General features: G+C 47.2%; 1 protein-coding gene and 3 non-coding genes across 4 annotated transcripts; all 4 read right to left on the reverse strand.

The window, feature by feature from the left end:
- Positions 1-1605: 1605 nt before the first annotated feature.
- HSPA8 (heat shock protein family A (Hsp70) member 8) lies at positions 1606-9042 on the reverse strand. Its single transcript, XM_078608255.1, has 10 exons — positions 8796-9042; positions 6598-6821; positions 5933-6138; positions 5449-5601; positions 4644-4916; positions 4008-4290; positions 3578-3780; positions 3055-3253; positions 2627-2859; positions 1606-2278 (listed from the first exon to the last, which is right to left on the reverse strand). The coding sequence occupies exons 2-10, from the start codon at positions 6800-6802 to the stop codon at positions 2087-2089; spliced, it is 1947 nt and encodes a 648-aa protein (XP_078464381.1). The 5' UTR covers positions 6803-6821; positions 8796-9042; the 3' UTR covers positions 1606-2086.
- LOC144728700 (small nucleolar RNA SNORD14) lies at positions 2376-2464 on the reverse strand. Its single transcript, XR_013587557.1, has one exon. It is a non-coding gene; the product is annotated as a small nucleolar RNA SNORD14 (small nucleolar RNA).
- On the reverse strand, positions 3332-3424 carry LOC144728698 (small nucleolar RNA SNORD14). The gene has a single exon (XR_013587555.1). It is a non-coding gene; the product is annotated as a small nucleolar RNA SNORD14 (small nucleolar RNA).
- Positions 3862-3954, reverse strand: LOC144728699 (small nucleolar RNA SNORD14). The gene has a single exon (XR_013587556.1). It is a non-coding gene; the product is annotated as a small nucleolar RNA SNORD14 (small nucleolar RNA).
- Positions 9043-20530: the final 11488 nt, after the last annotated feature.

A 20530-nucleotide genomic window follows, 5' to 3' on the forward strand; every position in this document is an offset into this window, starting at 1 on the left:
ACCTGATACAATAGTGAGATTTTTTGTTAATTTAACAAACTTTTTCTTTCATAAGGTTACCATTGCCATATAAACGACAGCTCCAGCAATTAATTTTCAGGCAGATGCAACACCCAATATCGAGCGTGCATGATGTACGTCGGGTACTAGTTGAACGTTATTACCTCCAAGGCTTATGTTCCCAATGGTGTATCGGGTTATTGTGCTTACAATGTACTTCAGAATTTGCATTTTTTTTGCAGGCTTCTAAAGATATTGGGTCGTGGAGTTCTCGTCCCAACAAAATGGCAATCCATCTTGTAAATGCAAATATCGCATTTTGCAGACCTCATTACTATGCCGTGATAAAACGTATACACTCACTTGGGAGTAAGAGTTCCTGATCAGTATAGTGACTTCATGAACTAGCCTTCTGCAAGAATCATTTTCAATTCCCAAGATTAATTTCCTTAAAGATCTACCTTCCATCGACATGATCGACTGCAGATGACATTCACTTAATCCCTCATTAAAAATCACAAGCCAGGATACAAGGTCAGCTTCAAAAACCCGTACTTTACTCCCGGGGGAACAGGAAAAATGACAAGTGGAGTTCAGGAAGTGGATTCGCTGCATTGGCGAGACGTTAACCGGCTCGCACACAGGTTGCTAGTTCAATCCCGTACGGAGTTTTAGTATTCTATGCGCGCCAGCATGGATTCTTCTCCAGGTCTTTCCCTCCACATTTTAACATTTGGCCGTCTACATACTTCGTTGGGACAGGTCGCGCTTGATAGCGCAATGTGGGCGCCTTACTTGGTAAAATGGAGTGTTATAGGTGGTCTCGTTTTTAAGTTTAAGATTCAAACTACCAGATGCCAGTTTTTGTAGTTAAAACATAGGAAGTTAATGTTTAGAAATGAAAAACCATCAACAAGGGGACTACACCAGGCATTATCTGTGCCATGTTTGCCGTGCAAGGGGAGAACGTACTAGTTTTAAAGGGGGCAAAACCAATTTTAAACGACCCTCGCAGTTGAGGACATCCATGTTGAACTCTTTCGCACCGTACGTAGCCAACCATGCTCATCGGAAGAAACTGCAGTGGCACCATATAGCAAAACGATCAGGTTTTGGAAAATTAAAACCATGCGAAAAGGTCCCAATTAAGAACTTATTTTCCAAATTACACAAATTAACGGTGTAAGGGATGCGTTGAGCGAGATAGGTACCAATTTATCCAGGCTTCAGCGTGGCCTCAAATTAAACCTTTACATTCGCCAGATCCAAAGCTTAACGACTAAAACTCCTTCAAACGTCTTTATTTACGAAGCCACCATAAGCCAACAATGCTCATGATGGCTTGGCGAACCACGGTGCTCCATATTAACCGCTGGCGAGAACCATTCAACAGCAGACAACGCCCTACCAGCTCGCAAAAAAAAGTGCATGGTATTTAAACCCGTAAAACTTAAAGTATTTGTCCAGTGCCAACATTTTTTATTCAATGTATTTTGTTTATAAACAATGTTTTTTTTTATTCGAGTGTTCTCCGTACTGGCCATTTCAAAGTGCATTACAGTACATGTGAAAAAAAACTCCACATTAAAGGACACCACAACCACGCATTGTTGGTTGCTTTATTTAAGGACTAGACATTCAAAACAAGTGTTCACATACATCAACAGTGCTCATATGCATGTGCTGGTCCTCATAAGCGCTTCACAGCACCAGATGCTAAGAGTTTATTGGCCATGTTACTGCAAATATTCGTTAACAATTTATTTGTTGGTTACAACTCAAATCGTACATAAAGTTTAAACAAGAGCCAAATTTCCCAAAACTTTTAGACTTGGAACACCTTGCTGAAGAACGACTGGGAACCAGATGGACATGCAAGGATCCCACAGTACATTTAATCTGTAAACTTGCAATTTAAATATTAACAGGGTCAAACCGTGACAATTCTTTTTTAAGATAAATGTTGGGCAACGGCAAAGTACAAAAGGTATTGGGGGAAGAACAATTGTACAAGGTCCTATTTGATTTGCTTGTCTAGCCATGGTGTTAACTTGGGATTTGCAGCATCTGGTTTACTGGCCCATATTTAATCCACCTCCTCAATGGTGGGGCCGGATGAGGAACCGCCACCACCACTTGGGGCAGCACCAGCCCCAGGGAAGCCACCGGGCATTCCCCCAGGCATTCCACCCGCACCCTGGTAGAGCTTCGTGATGATTGGGTTGCAGATTTTCTCCAGCTCTTTCTGTTGGTGTTCAAACTCCTCCTTCTCGGCAGTCTGCAATGCAAAAGTCCCCAACAAACCAATAAGATCACAACCACATTTAACAATGTCAACAAACACTATTTAGTAATAACGTGGTATTTGATAGACATTGCTCAGACATCCAAGGAAGGATTGGCCATCATCAACAGAGGTTTCTGGTGGAAACTACGAATGGTATGGAATCCATCATCATAGCAATGTTCATCTAAGAAGCCAAGAAAGTCTTGTCGAGGTGAAGGCAAAAAATTGCCTTCTGTTAGCTTCCAGGCAAAGGGCTATATACTTTGCACTTCAGACAACCATAAACCTTGACAATGTATCCAGGTTATGCCACGGCGTCTGCCCCGTGCGTCACTTCACCTGGTTCTTGTCCAGCCAGTCCAGCACGTCCTTGCACTTGTCCTGGATCTTCTTCTTGTCTTCGTCGCTGATTTTGCCCTGCAGCTTCTCGTCCTCAACGGTGGACTTGAGGTTGAAGGCGTAGGACTCGAGGCCGTTCTTCACGGAGATCTTGTCGCGCTGGCTCTCATCCTCCTGCTTGTAGCGCTCCGCCTCCTGCACCATGCGCTCAATGTCCTCCTTGCTCAGACGACCTGTGACAAAACAAGAATCGTAACTTTCATTTATTATTTTTTATCAACGTGACTTTACCAAAAGAACCAAAGAATATGAATTCCTGCAGTCACAAAAGTTGCAAGTCAAAATTCATACAACTTGGGCTCTGTGCAGTGAAATCCAAAGCCACTGGTGTTATGTAAAAAAAAAGGACAATCGGACGTTCCACATACCCTTGTCATTGGTGATGGTGATCTTGTTTTCCTTGCCAGTGCTCTTGTCCACAGCAGACACATTGAGGATGCCATTGGCATCGATGTCAAAGGTTACTTCAATCTGAGGGACTCCACGGGGCGCAGGAGGGATGCCCGTCAGCTCGAACTTGCCCAGCAAGTTGTTATCCTTGGTCATGGCACGCTCACCCTCGTACACCTGTAAAATCGCAGACAGGTGGAGTTTGATTGCCAAATCTAAGAAGCAATACTGCAAGTATATTAAAATGGTATTTGATTGCTCAGACATCCAAGGAAGGTTAGGCCAACATTGACCCGTGTAGGTCTCTGGTGGAAACTACGAATGGTATGGAATCCATCATCACAGCAATCAGTACCATTGAGCACACCTAAAAATAAATATGGAAAAGTCCACTTTGGTACATATGTAAACTACACAAAAAAATTAAATTTACGCTCCTAAAAAGCTAATCATTATGCTCCAAGGCACAAGGTCTTTTTGCAAGCAGCTGGTGTATCATACCTGAATGAGCACACCAGGCTGGTTATCAGAGTAGGTGGTGAACGTCTGCGTCTGCTTGGTGGGGATGGTGGTGTTGCGCTTGATGAGAGCAGTCATCACTCCACCGGCGGTCTCAATGCCCAGGGACAGCGGGGTGACGTCAAGCAACAGCAGGTCCTGGACGTTCTCGGACTTGTCTCCGCAGAGGATGGCAGCCTGCACAGCTGAATTTTAAAACCACGCGCAGCATTAGCTCCTGTTCATTGTACGTTTACTGGAAATAAAGATGAAATACAATTTTTAAATCGCTCAGACATCCAAGGAAGGTTAGGCCATCATTGACCTGTGACGGTCTCTGGTGGAAACTACGAATGGTATGGAATCCATCATCACAGCGATTTTATTTGCTATTTTAAAGCAATGTGTTTTTTTCTCAGCTGCCAAGGCTTACCAGCTCCATAGGCAACAGCCTCGTCAGGGTTAATGCTCTTGTTCAGCTCTTTGCCGTTGAAGAAGTCCTGCAGCAGCTTCTGGATCTTGGGGATACGCGTGGAGCCACCGACCAGGACGATGTCGTGGATCTGGGCCTTGTCGAGCTTGGCGTCACGCAGAGACTTCTCCACGGGCTCCAGGGTGCCACGGAACAGGTCGGCGTTCAGCTCCTCAAAGCGAGCACGCGTGATGGACGTGTAGAAGTCGATGCCCTCGTACAGGGAGTCGATCTCAATGCTCGCCTGTAAGGACAGTCAGAAGTTCAGTTACTCTCACATAAAGCCACTCAACTCGAGGCAAAATTTAATTCCGAACTTATGCACACGAATTCTCTCGTATTAGTTTCTTAAGGACAAATAGAGAATAAAGCATTGCACATTAAGATTTTTCTGGGGAAAACATGTAATCTACAGTTGGATGTGCAAATTGCTAACCCCACAGAAAAGGGTTTGTGCATCACAACTGTGCAATTGTAAAAATTTCAAGAAACGTTCCCGGAAACAAATCAATGGTAGTACATCCTCAATGTATTACCTAAAACGGTTTAGAGAGGCTCAAACGTGTGCCGAGGTGGCGATCGGTCCATCAACCATACCTGAGTGGACGAGGAGAGGGTGCGCTTTGCCCGCTCACAGGCAGTGCGCAGGCGACGCACGGCACGCTTGTTGTCGCTGATGTCCTTCTTGTGCTTGCGCTTGAACTCCTGGATGAAGTGGTTCACCATGCGGTTGTCAAAGTCCTCGCCACCAAGATGAGTGTCGCCCGCCGTCGACTTCACCTCGAAAATGCCGTCCTCGATGGTCAGGATGGACACGTCGAATGTGCCGCCGCCCAGGTCGAAAATGAGGACATTGCGCTCCCCGCCAACCTGAAACGTAATTGTTTACGGTTTTAATAGCCGTACGGCTGCAAACCGGCGTATTTACAAAATAATTGCAATTAAAAATGTCGTGCAATATATTACTTGGATTCACCCCGAATAAAAATCACTTCTTACTGAAAGCCTCATTCAATGCATTTCCATCCAAAATATTGGTTACATCAGCTTAGTGATGCTCACAATCCAAATTAACCTCAAATAAAGGTTGGGCCAATGTTGCAATTTAACAAATTTAATCCCCTTTAAAAGTTGTAAGGGTCATTCAATTCAAATAACAATGGGTAAAATGATGTCTCGATACCTTTCCATAAATGCATTGCATGAGAATGTCTGCGAAATAAGGGTGGATTCAAGTGTGCCCGTCATATATCACCTTTTGTACCTCATGTCCAGAGCGAAAGTAAACCGGCAACAAAAAAAAAGCAGAAATTAAAACCATGCAACAATATACAACCATTTACACATTCAAAAATGGAACAGACTACAACATCAGCACTTGTGTCCAGGCGTGCATAATTACCTTCTTGTCCAGGCCATAGGCAATGGCTGCTGCTGTTGGCTCATTAATAATACGCAGTACATTCAGCCCTGCAATGGTGCCGGCGTCTTTGGTGGCTTGCCGCTGTGAGTCGTTGAAATAGGCCGGTACAGTCACCACAGCATTTGTTACAGTCTGGGAATGAGGCAGAGCGCAGGTGCATGTCAGCCTCTGAAAAACGGAGCCTATTTAAAGCGTTCACGTATTCAAAAGCAGCACAAAATTGTTAGTGTACTTTTAAGTAACAATGATGAAAATAAATGAGATAACAGCACTTGTCTTTGAAATGGTGCAGTTCTCTTTCACAACATGTCCTTACGACATCCAAGTATTACACAATACTTGGCTCACTTACAAGCGACGATGGTAAGCTGAAGAGCACGTGAGAATCTCTTCCATCACTCATACCCCCCCCCCCCCAACAATTATTTAAAGACAGATTATCCATTAAATGTCAGGACATTACCTTTCCCAGGTAGGCCTCTGCAATCTCCTTCATCTTGGTGAGCACCATTGAGGAGACTTCCTCAGGGTAGAAGGTCTTGTTTTCGCCCTTGTACTCGACCTGCACCTTGGGTCGCCCACCGTCGCTCACCACCGTGAATGGCCAGTGCTTCATGTCGGCGTGAACCACCGGGTCATCAAAGCGGCGCCCAATCAGACGCTTGGCATCTGCAATTAAATAAAGTGACCATCACTTAAGAGCAGCGCTTTTTTGTAGACCATGGATCTGTGCCGTGCCAAGGTTAAGCGTAGCTTTAGGTCAGCAACACGGTCGTGGCCACTGTGGCCATTAACAAGACATGCGGGATTGTCAGTAATGCACTCTAGGTTTTTTTATTAAGTGGTGCATCATTAATTGCAGATATTTCTGCAGAAAGTGTGATTGGGGGAACATCCTTGTAACTAGCAATTTCACCAGCAGAATTCAGGGCGTATTCGTAAACAGCCAGGAGGTAGCTCAAATGTAAAAAATTCAAGGTTTGTCGACTTAAATGCTTGCAAGCCAACACGTGCACACACCCATACACTCAAGCCACCATAGTGAATATAAAGATACCCCCCCCCTCCCTTGCACTCACAAAAACCAACAATTAAGAGCTTGTGGGGAAAACATATATTCACACGTACCAAAGACTGTGTTGGTGGGGTTCATGGCAACCTGGTTCTTGGCTGCATCACCGATGAGGCGCTCGGAGTCATTGAAGGCCACGTAGGAGGGCGTGGTGCGGTTCCCCTGGTCGTTGGCGATGATCTCCACCTTCCCGTGCTGGAACACTCCCACGCACGAGTAGGTGGTGCCAAGGTCGATCCCTACTGCCGGTCCCTTCGACATGTTTGCTTTATTTTTATGTCTGCACCAGAGAGGGGGGGGGATCAGTCAGAATTGCCACACACATGTATATTTTGGAACAAAAAAAGATCTCGAAAACCAAAATGGAAATCTTGAAATTTCTGAATTTTAAGCGTTAAACGTTGCATTTTTTTTATTAAATAGTTGAAAAAGTCTATCCGAGAATCAACATGTTGAGGTCTTATTTCCGCTTGGCGAGTACATCGCGTACTCGGGTGCATTTGTGGCTGCGGGCCAACACGTCAGACGCATGTCGGTCATGCCAAGCCAACCACAAAAAGGTACACAGCAGTTACGCCTCCAAACCCCTCTCGAGGTTTACAAGCCAGCAATTGCAGCAACGAGTTACGCAACAACAACCACACCCCCCCTCTCTCCCAAAGCGGCTCGGCCCTTTGGCACGCAAGCGAAATCCACAACAGCAGCAACCCGGGCTCGGGAAGAGCCGCGCATTTACCATCAAACCCGCAACCTTCACCACCACCCTTCCCCCACTCCCGGTGTCCGCTTAAGTATTCCATCGCATAGTTTACTTTCATCGAACCGCCTTCCACACTCGCGAGATTCGACCACACAACCTTCTGTCTGGACATTTGCGAGAACAAGAGCTTCTATAAGCTCACGCGATTCCTCCAATCATTAATTTTTTATTCGAAGCCGCTCCATTATGGCACCAAAACAACCCCCCCCTACCACTCCCCCCCCCGCATTTGCCACCAAAAAGCCCCGCCCCCCGTAACATCAACGCCTTCTCGCGGAAACCCCTCCCCCCTCAATAACCACGCCCCTATACCCACGTGCACGTAACAGCCCCGCCCACAAAAAAAGCGGAACCGGGGACGAGCACGAGGCGCTCGTGCCCACATGACCGGATGCCGGCCTGCAGGGGGCGGGGCTCACGATGCCCCCCCCGCCTCCCACGTGACCCGCCCCTCCCCCCCCGCCTCGGTCTTTGTTCGCCGGCAGAATCTGAAGCCGGTCGGTCTCCCCCCAACCACCACCGCCATCAACCATCGCCCCACAATTACAATCAGCCCCACAATTACAATCATAACCTTTACAATCCTGGAGATTACCTCCACGAGCAATTACGCTATTACCCCCCCTGCAATAATCCTGTAGACGCATGCGGACGGGTTTTTTATTATTTTAAATCGCGTAACAATACGCGAAGACGTATCGTTACACGAGGGCTCTTCGACAAGACGCGGCCGCAGTCTAAGCTGGTGGCTGCCGCGTGCATTAGCCGACTCACGAGGGCACATCGAGACCCATTGCGGCGGCTTCTTTAAAGAAGCTCCCTCCACCACGTGGCGCTCAACGACCCGACACGCGGCACCCCCCACACACACAAAGCGCCCACGGCGGTAGCGCCGTGTCGCAAGGCAGGCCGAGTAACTGAATAAACTTAAATAGTTTACAATTATTAAAAGCGACGAGGCGTTGGTAGTGGCGCAAAATCGAGCCGGCGACCTCTGGACCGCAAGAGATCATCAAGCAGCAGCCGCCCCCCTCCCGAGAAGGAGGATTAAGTTATCTTTCCTTCCACGCGGTTAAGACGACGACGTCGTGAACACAACACCCGATCGGCGTTCGCTTTAAAAGCAGCTCTGGCTGACTGCTAATAAACAAAGCCGCGGCGGTCACCACGCTACAAATATATATTTTTTAATTAAAGCAGGGGTCGACTAAACACACACCATGTTGTACCGCAAACACCTATTTACCTTAAAAAAAACACTAACATTATCTTACATCGCCTCACAGCGAGAGTCTAAATAAACACCGCCGCCAACGCCGCGCGGCCGCCATCAGCCACAGCCGGGAAGACGCCGGCGGCGAACGGAGGGCCCCGGCACAGAAAACCGCGAAATAAAACACCACAATTGACTCAACACCACCAATTTTAAGCATTATCGCGAGGTAAACAGAATTATGTTCCTCCAAACCCTACGAAATAAAAGGTTACACGTACTTATTTTTTTCCTTTCTTTTAGTCGAGGGTTCTTGGGGGCAGGCAGAGGACGGCGCGACCTGTCGGTTGATGGCGGACGCGAGTGTGAGGCCGTACGCCGCACTGCGCGCCCCTTTTATACCCCGCCCGCTTTCCAGAACATTCTCTGCCCACGTGACGCCCCACGGCCAATCAGAAGCCGCACCGCCCGGACACGGCCCGCGCACATTTTTTTTCCTCTTACGCACCCCCCCCACCGCCCCCACCGCGCTGCTCCCACCCCCCCTCCAAGCCACGCCCCTCGAGCCCCCACCACCACTAAACCCCGCCCTTCTTCCCCCTGCGTTCCCGCGCGTGCGCCCAAATCTCGCGCGAGCTCTCTGTTCCCCTCCCCCTCACCCTCCCCACCCAGCCCCCCCGCCCTTCCCCCCAGCGAGCGCACCGGGACTCTCGCGCTGATGCCCCCCCCAAGCCCTGCCCCTCAACCCCCATAAAACCCCGCCCCTCAACCCCCCCCACAAAAAAACCCCGCCCCTCTTCCCCGGTGTACACGCGCGCGCGCCCAAATCTCGCGCGACTTTTGTTTCCCCCCCCACCCTAGCCCCGCCCCTCTCCCGCGAGCGCGCCGGGTCTCGCTCGCTGACGTCCCCCCCACCCTCCCCCGCTCCCCCCCACCCTCCCCCGATCCCCCCCACCCTCCCCCGATCCCCCTCACCCTCCACCCTCCCCCGATCCCCCTCACCCTCCCCCGATCCCCCTCACCCTCCCCCGATCCCCCCCACCCTCCCCCGATCCCCCCCACCCTCCCCCGATCCCCCTCACCCTCCACCCTCCCCCGATCCCCCCCACCCCTCAACCGCACCGCTCCCCGCCCCCTCAGCGTTGTACCCCGCCCCTCCCCCACACCATGTTCCTCCGTGACGTCACTCCGCATTACGTCACCGCTCTGTGATCCACGTGTTCCCGTGGCGGCTATTAATAATGCTGACGATGAGGTGGAGTCCACCGTGGAAGCGACGTAAATACATTTGCCGTGGCCCGCAGTTAGCCGTCGTCCAAACAGAAGGTCAACATTCACGTTGCCACAATAGAGGGAATATTGTTGTTACATCTTCCATAACGCCGGTCTGGAAATCCAATAGGCCGATGGACATACCGTTCACTGGACATCTGTGAACAAGAGCTTTATAGCTCATCGGATTCCTCCAGTGGAAATAAATATGATGATTATGGGCTCATACCGGGCAGTGGTGGCTCCGCGCGTGTCTGTCTGTCTGTGATCCGGCAGTGGAGGGGAGGGTTGGGGGATCACCGGGCATGTTGTGAAAACCTTGCTTGGCTCGCCAAGAGGAGGCAGTACAGCAAGTGAGCTAATCGCCGCCATCTGTTTCTATCGGGGATCGAATGTTGCCCTCTTGCTCTCGCGGGTTGTCTACGGCGTGCTCCGGTTTCCCTCCCACTTGTGTAAATACTGTCCTCGGTCAATAGCTGAAGACATCTAAATATAATAAACAGTGCAGGGCCCTCCTAAAAAAGAGGCATGCATACATTATGCCTATTCCTGGATAAATAAGTAAACTTAAAGAATGATAATTACATTATATAGTACAGTATCGATATGTGGAAACAGAACATCGTTTGCTTATATTTGCTTCAATTCGTCGACAAAGAATCCTGAGCCTGCTGATGAGACAATTATGAAACACATTTTTCTTGCTATTACTGTATTGGTAATGGAAAGCAAATAGGCTTATGGACTAAATATGTGTTAACGTGTGCAGAAAGAGAATGGGGGTTCCGCTTATATTTGTTCGAATATATATTCGATTGCTCGGTCATCAGGCACAAGGGAAGATGGATACGGCCCTTTCTAGAAGCTATGCTGTTCGTGAAAAATAAGGACAGGTTTTACCCTTTTTGGCAATAAAACAGGCGGTATTAAGATGTTCAGACACCAAATAGATAACTTTTGCAAGGCATAAAGTCTGCATTAACCACAGATACTTGTGGAAAAACACGCAGACAAACATGCTCTGATAATATTTGCATTGTCTTTGAAACTGATTGGCCTACACCAGAGACAGCCTTCTTCATGGCCGAGTCTCACAAGTGTGAGACCAGAGAACGCCAAAAGGTGAACAGCACAAATACAATGCAAGTATCAGAGCACTTACAGCTTGGGTCGAGCGGTTATTTCTATGGGACCTTTTTAGCAGTATCCAAAATTAAGAAAAAACAATACGTGTTAACCACACATATTGTGGTTAATGCAGCCTTAATGTCTTGAAAATTAAAATCTATTTGGTCTTTGAACAGCTTAACACCTCCTGTTTTATTGCCAGAAAGGGATAAACCTATTTTTATTTTTCATCATTTTAGATATTAGCAAAAAAGGTCTCATAGATATGCTGTTGTTGTCGTATGAGTGCAATTGCTTTAAGTTATAACCGCTGCGCAACATTCCAACAGATGTTTGACATTACATTACTGCCCACTGGCCCCTTTTAACAAAACAAAAACTCAAAACATTCGCCAGTTGTTTTTTTATTGGGCGTGTGTGCGCTTGTGCACCCCTGCCGATTAGGAAGCCACTGGAGCGATGCACTTTTAAATCTCGATTGAAAACTAATTCTTTAGAATTGCTTTTGTGTTTCGTTTGTTGTCCTTCGCCCCACACCTCCCATTAGCACGGGTTAGCTACGTACGGTGCAAAAGAAGTTAAACATACATCACCCAATACATTTTTTTTAAATGCCATCTTTTAGGTATCTTGTCTTAAGTACATAGGGGTAAAAATTGGCAAATGCCATGTGCAGTCCTTATATCTGACAACGTGTGGGATATTTTTGCACCCACATTCCTTTTTTAAATGTGTAGTGACATAGCGATGACTGTTGGACAGCAGCTGTAACTGCGGGTGGGCACTTAGCGCACACGCCACTGAGCATATACGTGGGTGTGCCGGCAGGGCAGAGGAACTGGGGCAAGGGTCACGATAGACCTCGTGAGGAAGCCCCTGGAACCAGAGGTGTGGACTCGAGTCATGTGACTTGGACTCGAGTCAGACTCGAGTCATGAATTTGATGACTTGCGACTCGACTTGGACTTGCATAACAATGACTTTGTCCCACCTATGAGATGTGGACTCGAGTCATGTGACTTGGACTCGAGTCAGACTCGAGTCATGAATTTGATGACTTGCGACTCGACTTGGACTTGCATAACAATGACTTTGTCCCACCTCTGCCTGGAACCCTCTGGAGGGTTCGAGAAGAGAGGCACGGCTAGGGCGGAGCCAAGCCGCGCCGAGCGGAATCTAAGCAGCGCATAGCGAGAGCCCCAGGCTGCCGGTTCTGGAATTGAACTCATCTCGTCGTCGCTGCCGCCTTCGCCCGATCATTGCACGGCCGGACAGTAGTCCGCTGTCCCGGTCGAGGCCGTCGGTGCAACGTGGACAGGGTCGTGTCTGGGACGGGTCGTGCGGCAGCGTGGTCATGAGAGAGAGGGGGCTCGAGTGGTGGCGTGAACTCAACAACAATAAAAGGGGAGGACGGTGCCTCCTGCGACTACCTCGTCTCTGACTGAGTGTGTGTGCGACGCACACCACCCGCACACACAGGCGACACTACAAATGTACCGTATGTTGATCTTCTTTTGCACTGTACGTAGCCAACCGCGTTAATCAGAGGTGCCGGGGAAAAACAACAAACTAAACACGAAAACCGGTTTGAAAGAAATTAGTTTTAAGTCTGGGTACTTTTGAGTGTGTGTGCTGAGATTTTTGGTCAACTGGATATTATGTAAGAGGTAAAGGGCAGCCCTGCAATTGCTCGCTCATGCCACTCCTGGCGGAAGGGCCTCCACTTGAGTGAGTTCTAATGCCCCTCTGGGGGTATTTTGTTTTATTTTGGAAGAGGTTTGGTTACCCACATTATATCCCACCACCGATCTGCCAATCGATTAACTGTAGTTTACCTATTTATACTGCTGGGTGGACAGGGGCAGAGGGATTTAATAAACCTGCCCCACTGATGCAACTGACTGCCATGCCAGGAGATTGAACCCACGACCTCTGAATTGCAAGATAAGTCTACAGTACTTGCCATTTCGACCCTGGCAGCTTCCAAGGTGAAGACTAAAATAAAATATACAATCACGACTTCGATAGAAAAACAACTTCAATGAATAGTCACCAATCATGAACGAAAACACATGTTCCCAAAAAATGTTGTGTGAGAATTACAAATACCATATATGGGAAACATTTTTGTTAGAGCTCAGCTCTGGACAGCTCAGGCTGATATTAAGCCCAGAGCGATATCATATTATACGAGAGACTTTGAACTTATTATCAATTTGATAAACATTATTCTGCTGTCCAGTATTTATAATGAAGTGTCCTATTCTCAAAATGCTTGGCTGACCCTCTTGTGCTGGCATTGAACAGTATAACTTCGGTTACACACTGTTTATGATGTGAAAGTTAAGGTCTGAACAAAGGCAGTGCCTGTAAAACGAATCAAACCCAACACAGTCGTTCGATAAGTTCTGCAAAAAGCATATTTTAAGTTCAATGCAAAACTAGACACATTCAAACGGATGCCATACGGTTTACAAGCATGATAGTTGGTTTCGAGCGTGGTGTATTGGAAAAGATAAATACGATTAATTATAAAATGCATTACGCTGGCAAAGGAAAGCAACTTCAAATGCTGGTATCACCAACATGTTTTGTAATTGTTGTGCATGCTTGTGAATGACTTATGTTGACCCAACAGGACGGAGGATTTGACATGATGCTTCCGTATTAGAATTAGTGTAGGTTTAGCCTGATAGCATTAATCGCGTGGTCAGGGTTATACACTTTGGGGCAGTGCCATCATTAGCACAAGTATAATTAGCCCAACAAAGCCCATACATTTGTATCGCTGCATTATTGCTCGAATGACTGACAAAACCACTATGGCTGTCCACCACCCTGCATTGTGCTGCAAGCGTGCATTTGACCAGCGAGTATGCAAGAGAGGTGCCTCAAGCCTTCACACACAACGGGCGTCTTCCACATGGCAGACAGCTTCACAGTCGTCGCTTCACATTATAAACACCCATTTGTGGAGTTATGAAAAATAAGAAAATAAGAATACCCTTTCTGGCAACACAACCAATTAGATTGCAAGGAATTGAGTGAACATTAACCACATCCACATGTACTTGTGGTGAACATGCAAACAAACATGGTCTGATAATATTTGCATTGTCTTTGAAACTGATTGGCCTACACCAGAGACAGCCTTCTTTATGGCCTAGTCTCACCAGTGTCAGACCAGAGGATGCCAAAAGGCGAACAGTTGAAAGCTAATGCACGCATAAGAGCATTTCTATCTCGGGGTGAGCAGCTATATCGTACAATATCAAAAGGTCCCATGACATTTATGAATATTATTTGGGTCTTTCGGTAAAGTCACGTACAACGTTTCGATCGCAACACACGCAGTCATCATCAGGACGACCGCTTGTGTTGCGATCGAACCATCGTAGTTTTTTGTTATTTTCACCGAAAGACCCAAACAATTCCTGCAGTCACGAAAGCTTTTAAGTCAAGACATTTATGAAGTTCGCCAAAATATCCCATTACAGGATCACAGAGCTTGGGCAACTGTTGGCGCCGGGTCTCGATGCATTCTCTGCTGGTCTGTGATACCCTGCGCCTCCCAGAAAAAATCATCTGTATGAGTTCCAAATTCAACATGCGGCATTACTAGATGCAATTTGCATAATTTTGGACGGGTGCATTCATACTTACCTAGATCTGCAACTCGAACGATAGCAGCAAGACAAATGTTTGAGTAAACAAGACATCGTTTAATTTACACAGTACTGCACTGGATTGTTGATTATTTTCTGACAACTAAATACACGACCATGTTGATTTGAAGCTTTCGTGAATGCAAGAATCCATACTCTTTGTTTTTTTCGGTAAAGTCACGTAGGTATAAAATATAATAAAATAGATCACAACGTTTCGGGCGCAACACAAGCGTCCGTCATCAGGTGGGAAAGCATGGTCTGCTGCTGATGCAGACTGTTAAAACTGTTATAAAACAGTCTGCATAAGCAGCAAACCATGCTTTCCCACCTGATGATGGACGCTTGTGTTGCGCCCGAAACGTCGTGATGTATTTATTTTATGCCTACGTGACTTTACCGAAAGAACCAAAGAGTACACGACCATGTGTCTAGTTGCTCTATTTTCCCAACCGATGAGAAGACGGATTTATACAAGCGCCCGAGTGTCCCGTGGAACAGAACATTTCAGTGAAAATCCACACTGCGACCCATTTCCAGCAGTGCGTATGTGCGAACAAAGCACAAATCCAGCCTCGGAGGAGAACGCGTACAACAGGCCCTCTTGTGTGCCTGACACGAGTCAAGCACCACAACGCGAGACCAAGTAGAGAAACACATTCACATGACTTGGCGGAGGGACCGGGTTCTCCAGATGTGATGTGTTCGCGTTGTTACAGCGTGTTCATTCAGCACGATGCCTCTGATGTTTCGCCCCATGTGCTGGTCGGAGCTTCTCAGGAACAGGGTATTCAGTTGCTTAAGATGAACATTCGGTTCATGAAATGCAACCTGAAAACACGATCGGAGAGCTATACTTTACAGCACAACCACTAAAACCTTGACAGGAATGAGGTAGGGTTGTTGAAAGGAAACCCTGGGCGCCCTAGCCAAGACCCGCTGATATTCCTGCTATGATATGCTATCACCAAGCCCACTCTATAGTTTATACCGGCAAGCAGTACCATCTGTGTTCACCATGAGCCTTTCGCCCAGTCCGTACATGATCTGTATCACCATGCCACTTAACTATACTGAATTACAGGATGGGATGAGAGTCGTTTAGTTGCCACCAGCTACACACTATGTTGTATCCGAGGCTTATTCCAACTGGAACAGTCCGACACACTGTCCCGACAATGTATTTGTGCCTTGCGCGGACAAACTACTCAACTAGAATCTACGTAGCAATCATCAGCCGCGACTGTCGAAACAGTCATGAGACTCGGGCAAGCTTTCCCTGGTTAAAAAAGTAGAAAATATCGGCGAACCAGACCCATCTTGCCTAATTTTTTCCCCAGCATGCCCAAATTACGATACACTTGTTCAAAGGATGAATATAGCGTTATGTACACGTTGTACCACAGTAGTAGTGCCTTAGTCTAAGAATTTTGACTCCAAGCCAACCTACCAGCGTTTCCAAAAAATATAAGACGTGGATTTATGCCACGAGCAAAATGCATGCGAGCGGCAAACCTTGATCAGTGGCATCATTCGTAAGCTGCAGGTGACCCAGGCCCTGTGCAAACCATGAGCACGGTTGGCAACGTACGGTGTGAAAGAAGTTCAACATACATACAGAAGATGTTCCTTTCGCCTATTACATTTCACTCTCTTTAGCAGTAGTATTTCACTGTTATGGTGCAGAACAGTAAATGCATTCAGACTTCCTATAATTTTGACACGTAGGCTTTCGTGACTAATATTATTCAGATTAAAGGTTTGTTGGGTTAGAGCGTGTAAGTATAAATGTGTCGTACCTGATGAGCTCACAGTAATAAGGTCATCTTGCTCTATTTAAGACTGGAAGCAGGTAAGATCTCTTCACAATTATGGCGAAATTGCCCGATGACGCTGCGTGTAATTACCAGGTAAACATCACGGGACTCAAATTGTCAAAGTTGTGGATTTACTTTTCTGCACACCGGTGGGCTGAACGAGTAACTAATTGTCACGTTTTGTTTCCGTGACAAACCTAATTGTCTGTGTCGGGTGGTGGCGGGTTCACGACACATTTACACTTCCGCGATTTAACCCCAAAAAACCTTCCTCTCGTTTAAAACGTTCATAACACAACAGTTGTACGGGAACTCCGTCCGGGAGGGCTAAGGGGGCGTCCATAAATGACGTCACTCGATTTGTGACCCCCCCCCTCGTCACACGGCGTCACAAAAAGTCAGACCCCCCCCCCCTCAAATATGACGTCACAAAGCTCTGCCCCCCCCCAAAATAAAATATGCTTCAAATCGCTTTAAACTATTGTCATTGTAGTGCGTATTTAATGTGGCGTTGCACTCTGATGTTGTAGGAGGAAACATTTATAAAAAAGTATATTTAATTAAGTGGAACGTGTTTATGTTTATTTAAAGTTGCGCATTTTGATGTGACGTCACATTTCTCAAACCCCCCGCTTCGTCACACATCGTCACAAATGTCTGATCCCCCCCCCACCCCAGGTGCGTGACGTCATTTATGGACGGCCCCTAAGTGATGCGGGGTGTGAACTGGGACGCGGCGGTTTGAAGAAGGTACGCGTTCTCACAGAGGCCCCGCGAGTATGGCGACGTTGTATTTATATTCGTCATTGGCAGCAGCGATTCCATACAAGCAGCGCACAAGGGAGCTACTGCATCTGCCACTCTAGAAGCTGCTGTGTTTCTGGTGTTTTTTCGTGAGTAACAATTAGTGGAGAGCTGTGTGCCGCCGTCGCCGTCACCATCCCCGGCATTAATGCGATTCCTGCTCTACGTCGCTTGAGCTCCAACACGCACACGCTAGGGAGGGCAGTCTCAGTGTTGGATGGGTCATGAATCACCGACTCCTCTTCACTTCCTGTGGAGCATGAGGCCGCCGCAACAAGCCCACGCCGTGTCTTTAGCAGCTTTCTCTGCTTCGTGGTCTTTGGTTGGTCTTGAATGGTGTGTCGCCAGGTGGTCTTCGGCCTGCCCCGTGGTCTCTTCCCTTGTGGTGTCCACCGTAGGGCAGTTTTGGGGTTCCATTCTCGGTTCGTGTCCCAGCCACCTTAGTCATCTCTCCGTTACGTCCCTCATTATGAATCTTGAACTGGTCTTGATATACAGGTCCCGGTTTGAATCTTGTTTGGCCAGAAGATGCGACAGATTTTCCTCAGGCAGTTGTTGTGGAAGGATGGGTCTTGAAGGATGATAAATATGGACTATTCCCTCGTTATTCGCGAGGGATACATTCTCGAGATGCTGGTGAACACCACATTTCACAGATAATGATACTGGCATATGAAAACCTATCTTTTCATGATTTACCTTCAATAAATATAAAAGTTATTAGATACATGAAAATTATATATCCCTCACATCTCTTTATCTCATCACTGTGTCATCACTTTCTCATCACTTTCTCGTATCACATTCTCTCTCATCACTCATCACTCTTCTCTCTCTCCATGCGGTCGTGAGAGTTCCAGATTCGAGTTGCGAATAGCCAAAATCGCGGATGGAAAGTTCTTGAATGAGGGAATACTGTGGTTACATAGCTGTAGAGGCTCCAGTCAATAGTAAAATACTGTACACCGCAAAGACTAAAGGTATCAATGTTTTTATGCTCCTGTAGCTTTTATCAATTGTATCACATCCTTGAGTCAACGGCGGTGTATCATGCACATTATTTACAATCTTTACCCAGACTGGACCTTGGTAATTTACAAAGATTACCCGTATAATTTCAATTATCTACCAAGGTCAGTTTTTTTTTCTCAGTACATACTATGACCTGGATCATAAACACGGAGACTGACGGCAAATATAAAGGCGCAAAATCTGATAAGTGCACAGAGCGTGGAGAGATGCGTGCTCACAACGAGGCTTGGAGACTGGAACGCAGTGTTCAACTTTCAAGTAATACTGGTAGGAACCTCCTGGTTACACCAGCCCACAGGGGATTATTGTGTCCGTCCGTCCGTCCGTCGTGAATCAAAAATGGGAGGGGTGGGGCTAGGTGGGGAGGATGGGGAGGGGCTGGGTGGGGAGGGTGGGGCTGGGTGGGGGGTGGGAGGGGTGGGGCTGGGTGGGGAGGGGCTGGTCACCCCGTGGTGCCCTTATAAAACTCAACGTTTAACCTACTCACGCCGGCTTGTGCCCGCCCTCACAGTCGGCCATATTTGCCGAAAACACCACGCCGCCGTTGACCCTGGCCATTGACCGAGCAACCCAACGTTCCCTCCGCAGGAATGTGTTGTGCGAGAACAAGGCTTACGGGCGATGATGATGATGATGATGAAAAAATGCAACATAAACCGAGAATGATAGGAACGCAAGAACATTCTACAGTGGGAAGACCACCGAGTACCTGAAGGAATCACAGTCGCTTGTCTTGTACAAAAGTTGGGAGGGCCTAATTTCACCATATACGCCTCTTCTTCAATCTCGGGAAAGTGAAGTCGTGTTCCCATGGACAGACTCACCCACGACATAGGAACATGGAAATTCCACCACTCGCTCGGGGCTGTCACGACGGCTAAGGACCGCCTGAATGCTCGTTTGAGCAGGAAATCCGCGTTGACGAACACCTGTAATTCACCATGTCTCTTCACGCAGTATTACTCTCAGAATTGCGGGGTATTTCTTGAAAATACGCGTGAGCAGTCACCTCTTCGAAACGCGATCATAGGTTGATATGTAAATGTAATTTATCGTAAAGGTTTTGGGTTCTATCGCGTGAATATAAATGTGTCTTCTTGGTTCTTTCGGTAAAGTCACGTAGAAGGGAAGTAATAAAATAATACAAATAAAACAATAAAATAATTCTCACGACGTTTCGGCCACAACGCAAGCAGCCTTCCTCAGGTGAAGACCAGGTCTGTCGGGGAGACAGCGTCTGAATGCATCTGAATGCTGTCTCCCCGACAGACCTGGTCTTCACCTGAGGACGGCTGCTTGCGTTGTGGCCGAAACGTCGTGAGAATTATTTTATTGTTTTATTTGTATTATTTTATTACTTCCCTTCTACGTGACTTTACCGAAAGAACCAAGAAGATGAATCCCTGCAGTCACGAAAGCTTTAAATCGAAATATAAATGTGGTTAACCCACCAACATCGGACACAGATAATTAGTAACGTGTTACATAAAACGTGCCAATTTTTTTTTCCTGTAAATGTGGTTTTACTTTCCAACACACAACCGTTGTGCTCAAGTAGTAACTCATCGCCACGTTTTGTTTACGTGACAAACCTTGCTAATTGGCTGTGGGGCGTTGGTGGGTTAACGACACTTTTATATTTACACGCTCTAACCCAACAACCCTTTATTGTGAATAATATTGGTCGTGAAAACCTACGTGGTGTAAATGTAAGTTCGTTTTCCAGAAAGAATCCTCAAGCTCGGTGCTTCTGGAGGTGAACAACCGGTCGCGTGGTGAGTTTGGGCTGCAAAAGTTCAAGCATTGCACAGCCCCAGCATGACTTATGTAACGTGTGATTGTGTTGCCGTGGGGCAAGGGGAGGATGTCCCTCGCCTGGTTGATTGCCAATCCCAAAGTTGGCAGCAGACGAAGGTGCTGCTGCTGCTGTTCGTGCAGGGGGCACGCGTCAACAATGATCAGCTGTGGAAGGGACGAGAGAAACCCATCGTGACAGAATGCTGGTGCTGGCCAAAAAAAAACATACTGCTTGAAACGGAGCGGATTAAGCTGATGTTAAAGTGTTTTATTTCTTACACCCTTCATTCCATTTAGTCAGTTTCGCGGCTGTTTTCGCATTGAAGTCGAAGAGACTCCACGTACGATTTTGAGGGGGATGCGCTGACGATGTGAGCATCGCTGACAATAAAGACGGAGCCGGTCCACCGTTTACCACTGCTGCTGTCATTCGGTCACATCTGTTCACACATTTATTTGGAGGACCGCGACGCGCTTCCTCATGAGATGCCGAATGTGTTT

This window comes from Lampetra planeri, chromosome 29 (genome assembly GCF_965212315.1).
Source record: "Lampetra planeri chromosome 29, kcLamPlan1.2.h2, whole genome shotgun sequence".
Classification (NCBI taxonomy): Eukaryota; Metazoa; Chordata; class Hyperoartia; order Petromyzontiformes; family Petromyzontidae; genus Lampetra; species Lampetra planeri.

Coding starts and splice junctions, on each gene's coding strand:
- HSPA8 (XM_078608255.1), bottom strand. CDS start 6,802: ATGTCGAAGGGACCGGCAGTAGGGATCGACCTTGGCACCACCTACTCG. Junction 3,781..4,007: donor GGCTGTTGCCTATGGAGCTG/GTAAGCCTTGGC, acceptor TTTAAAATTCAG/CTGTGCAGGCTGCCATCCTC. Junction 2,279..2,626: donor ACTGGCTGGACAAGAACCAG/GTGAAGTGACGC, acceptor TTTGCATTGCAG/ACTGCCGAGAAGGAGGAGTT.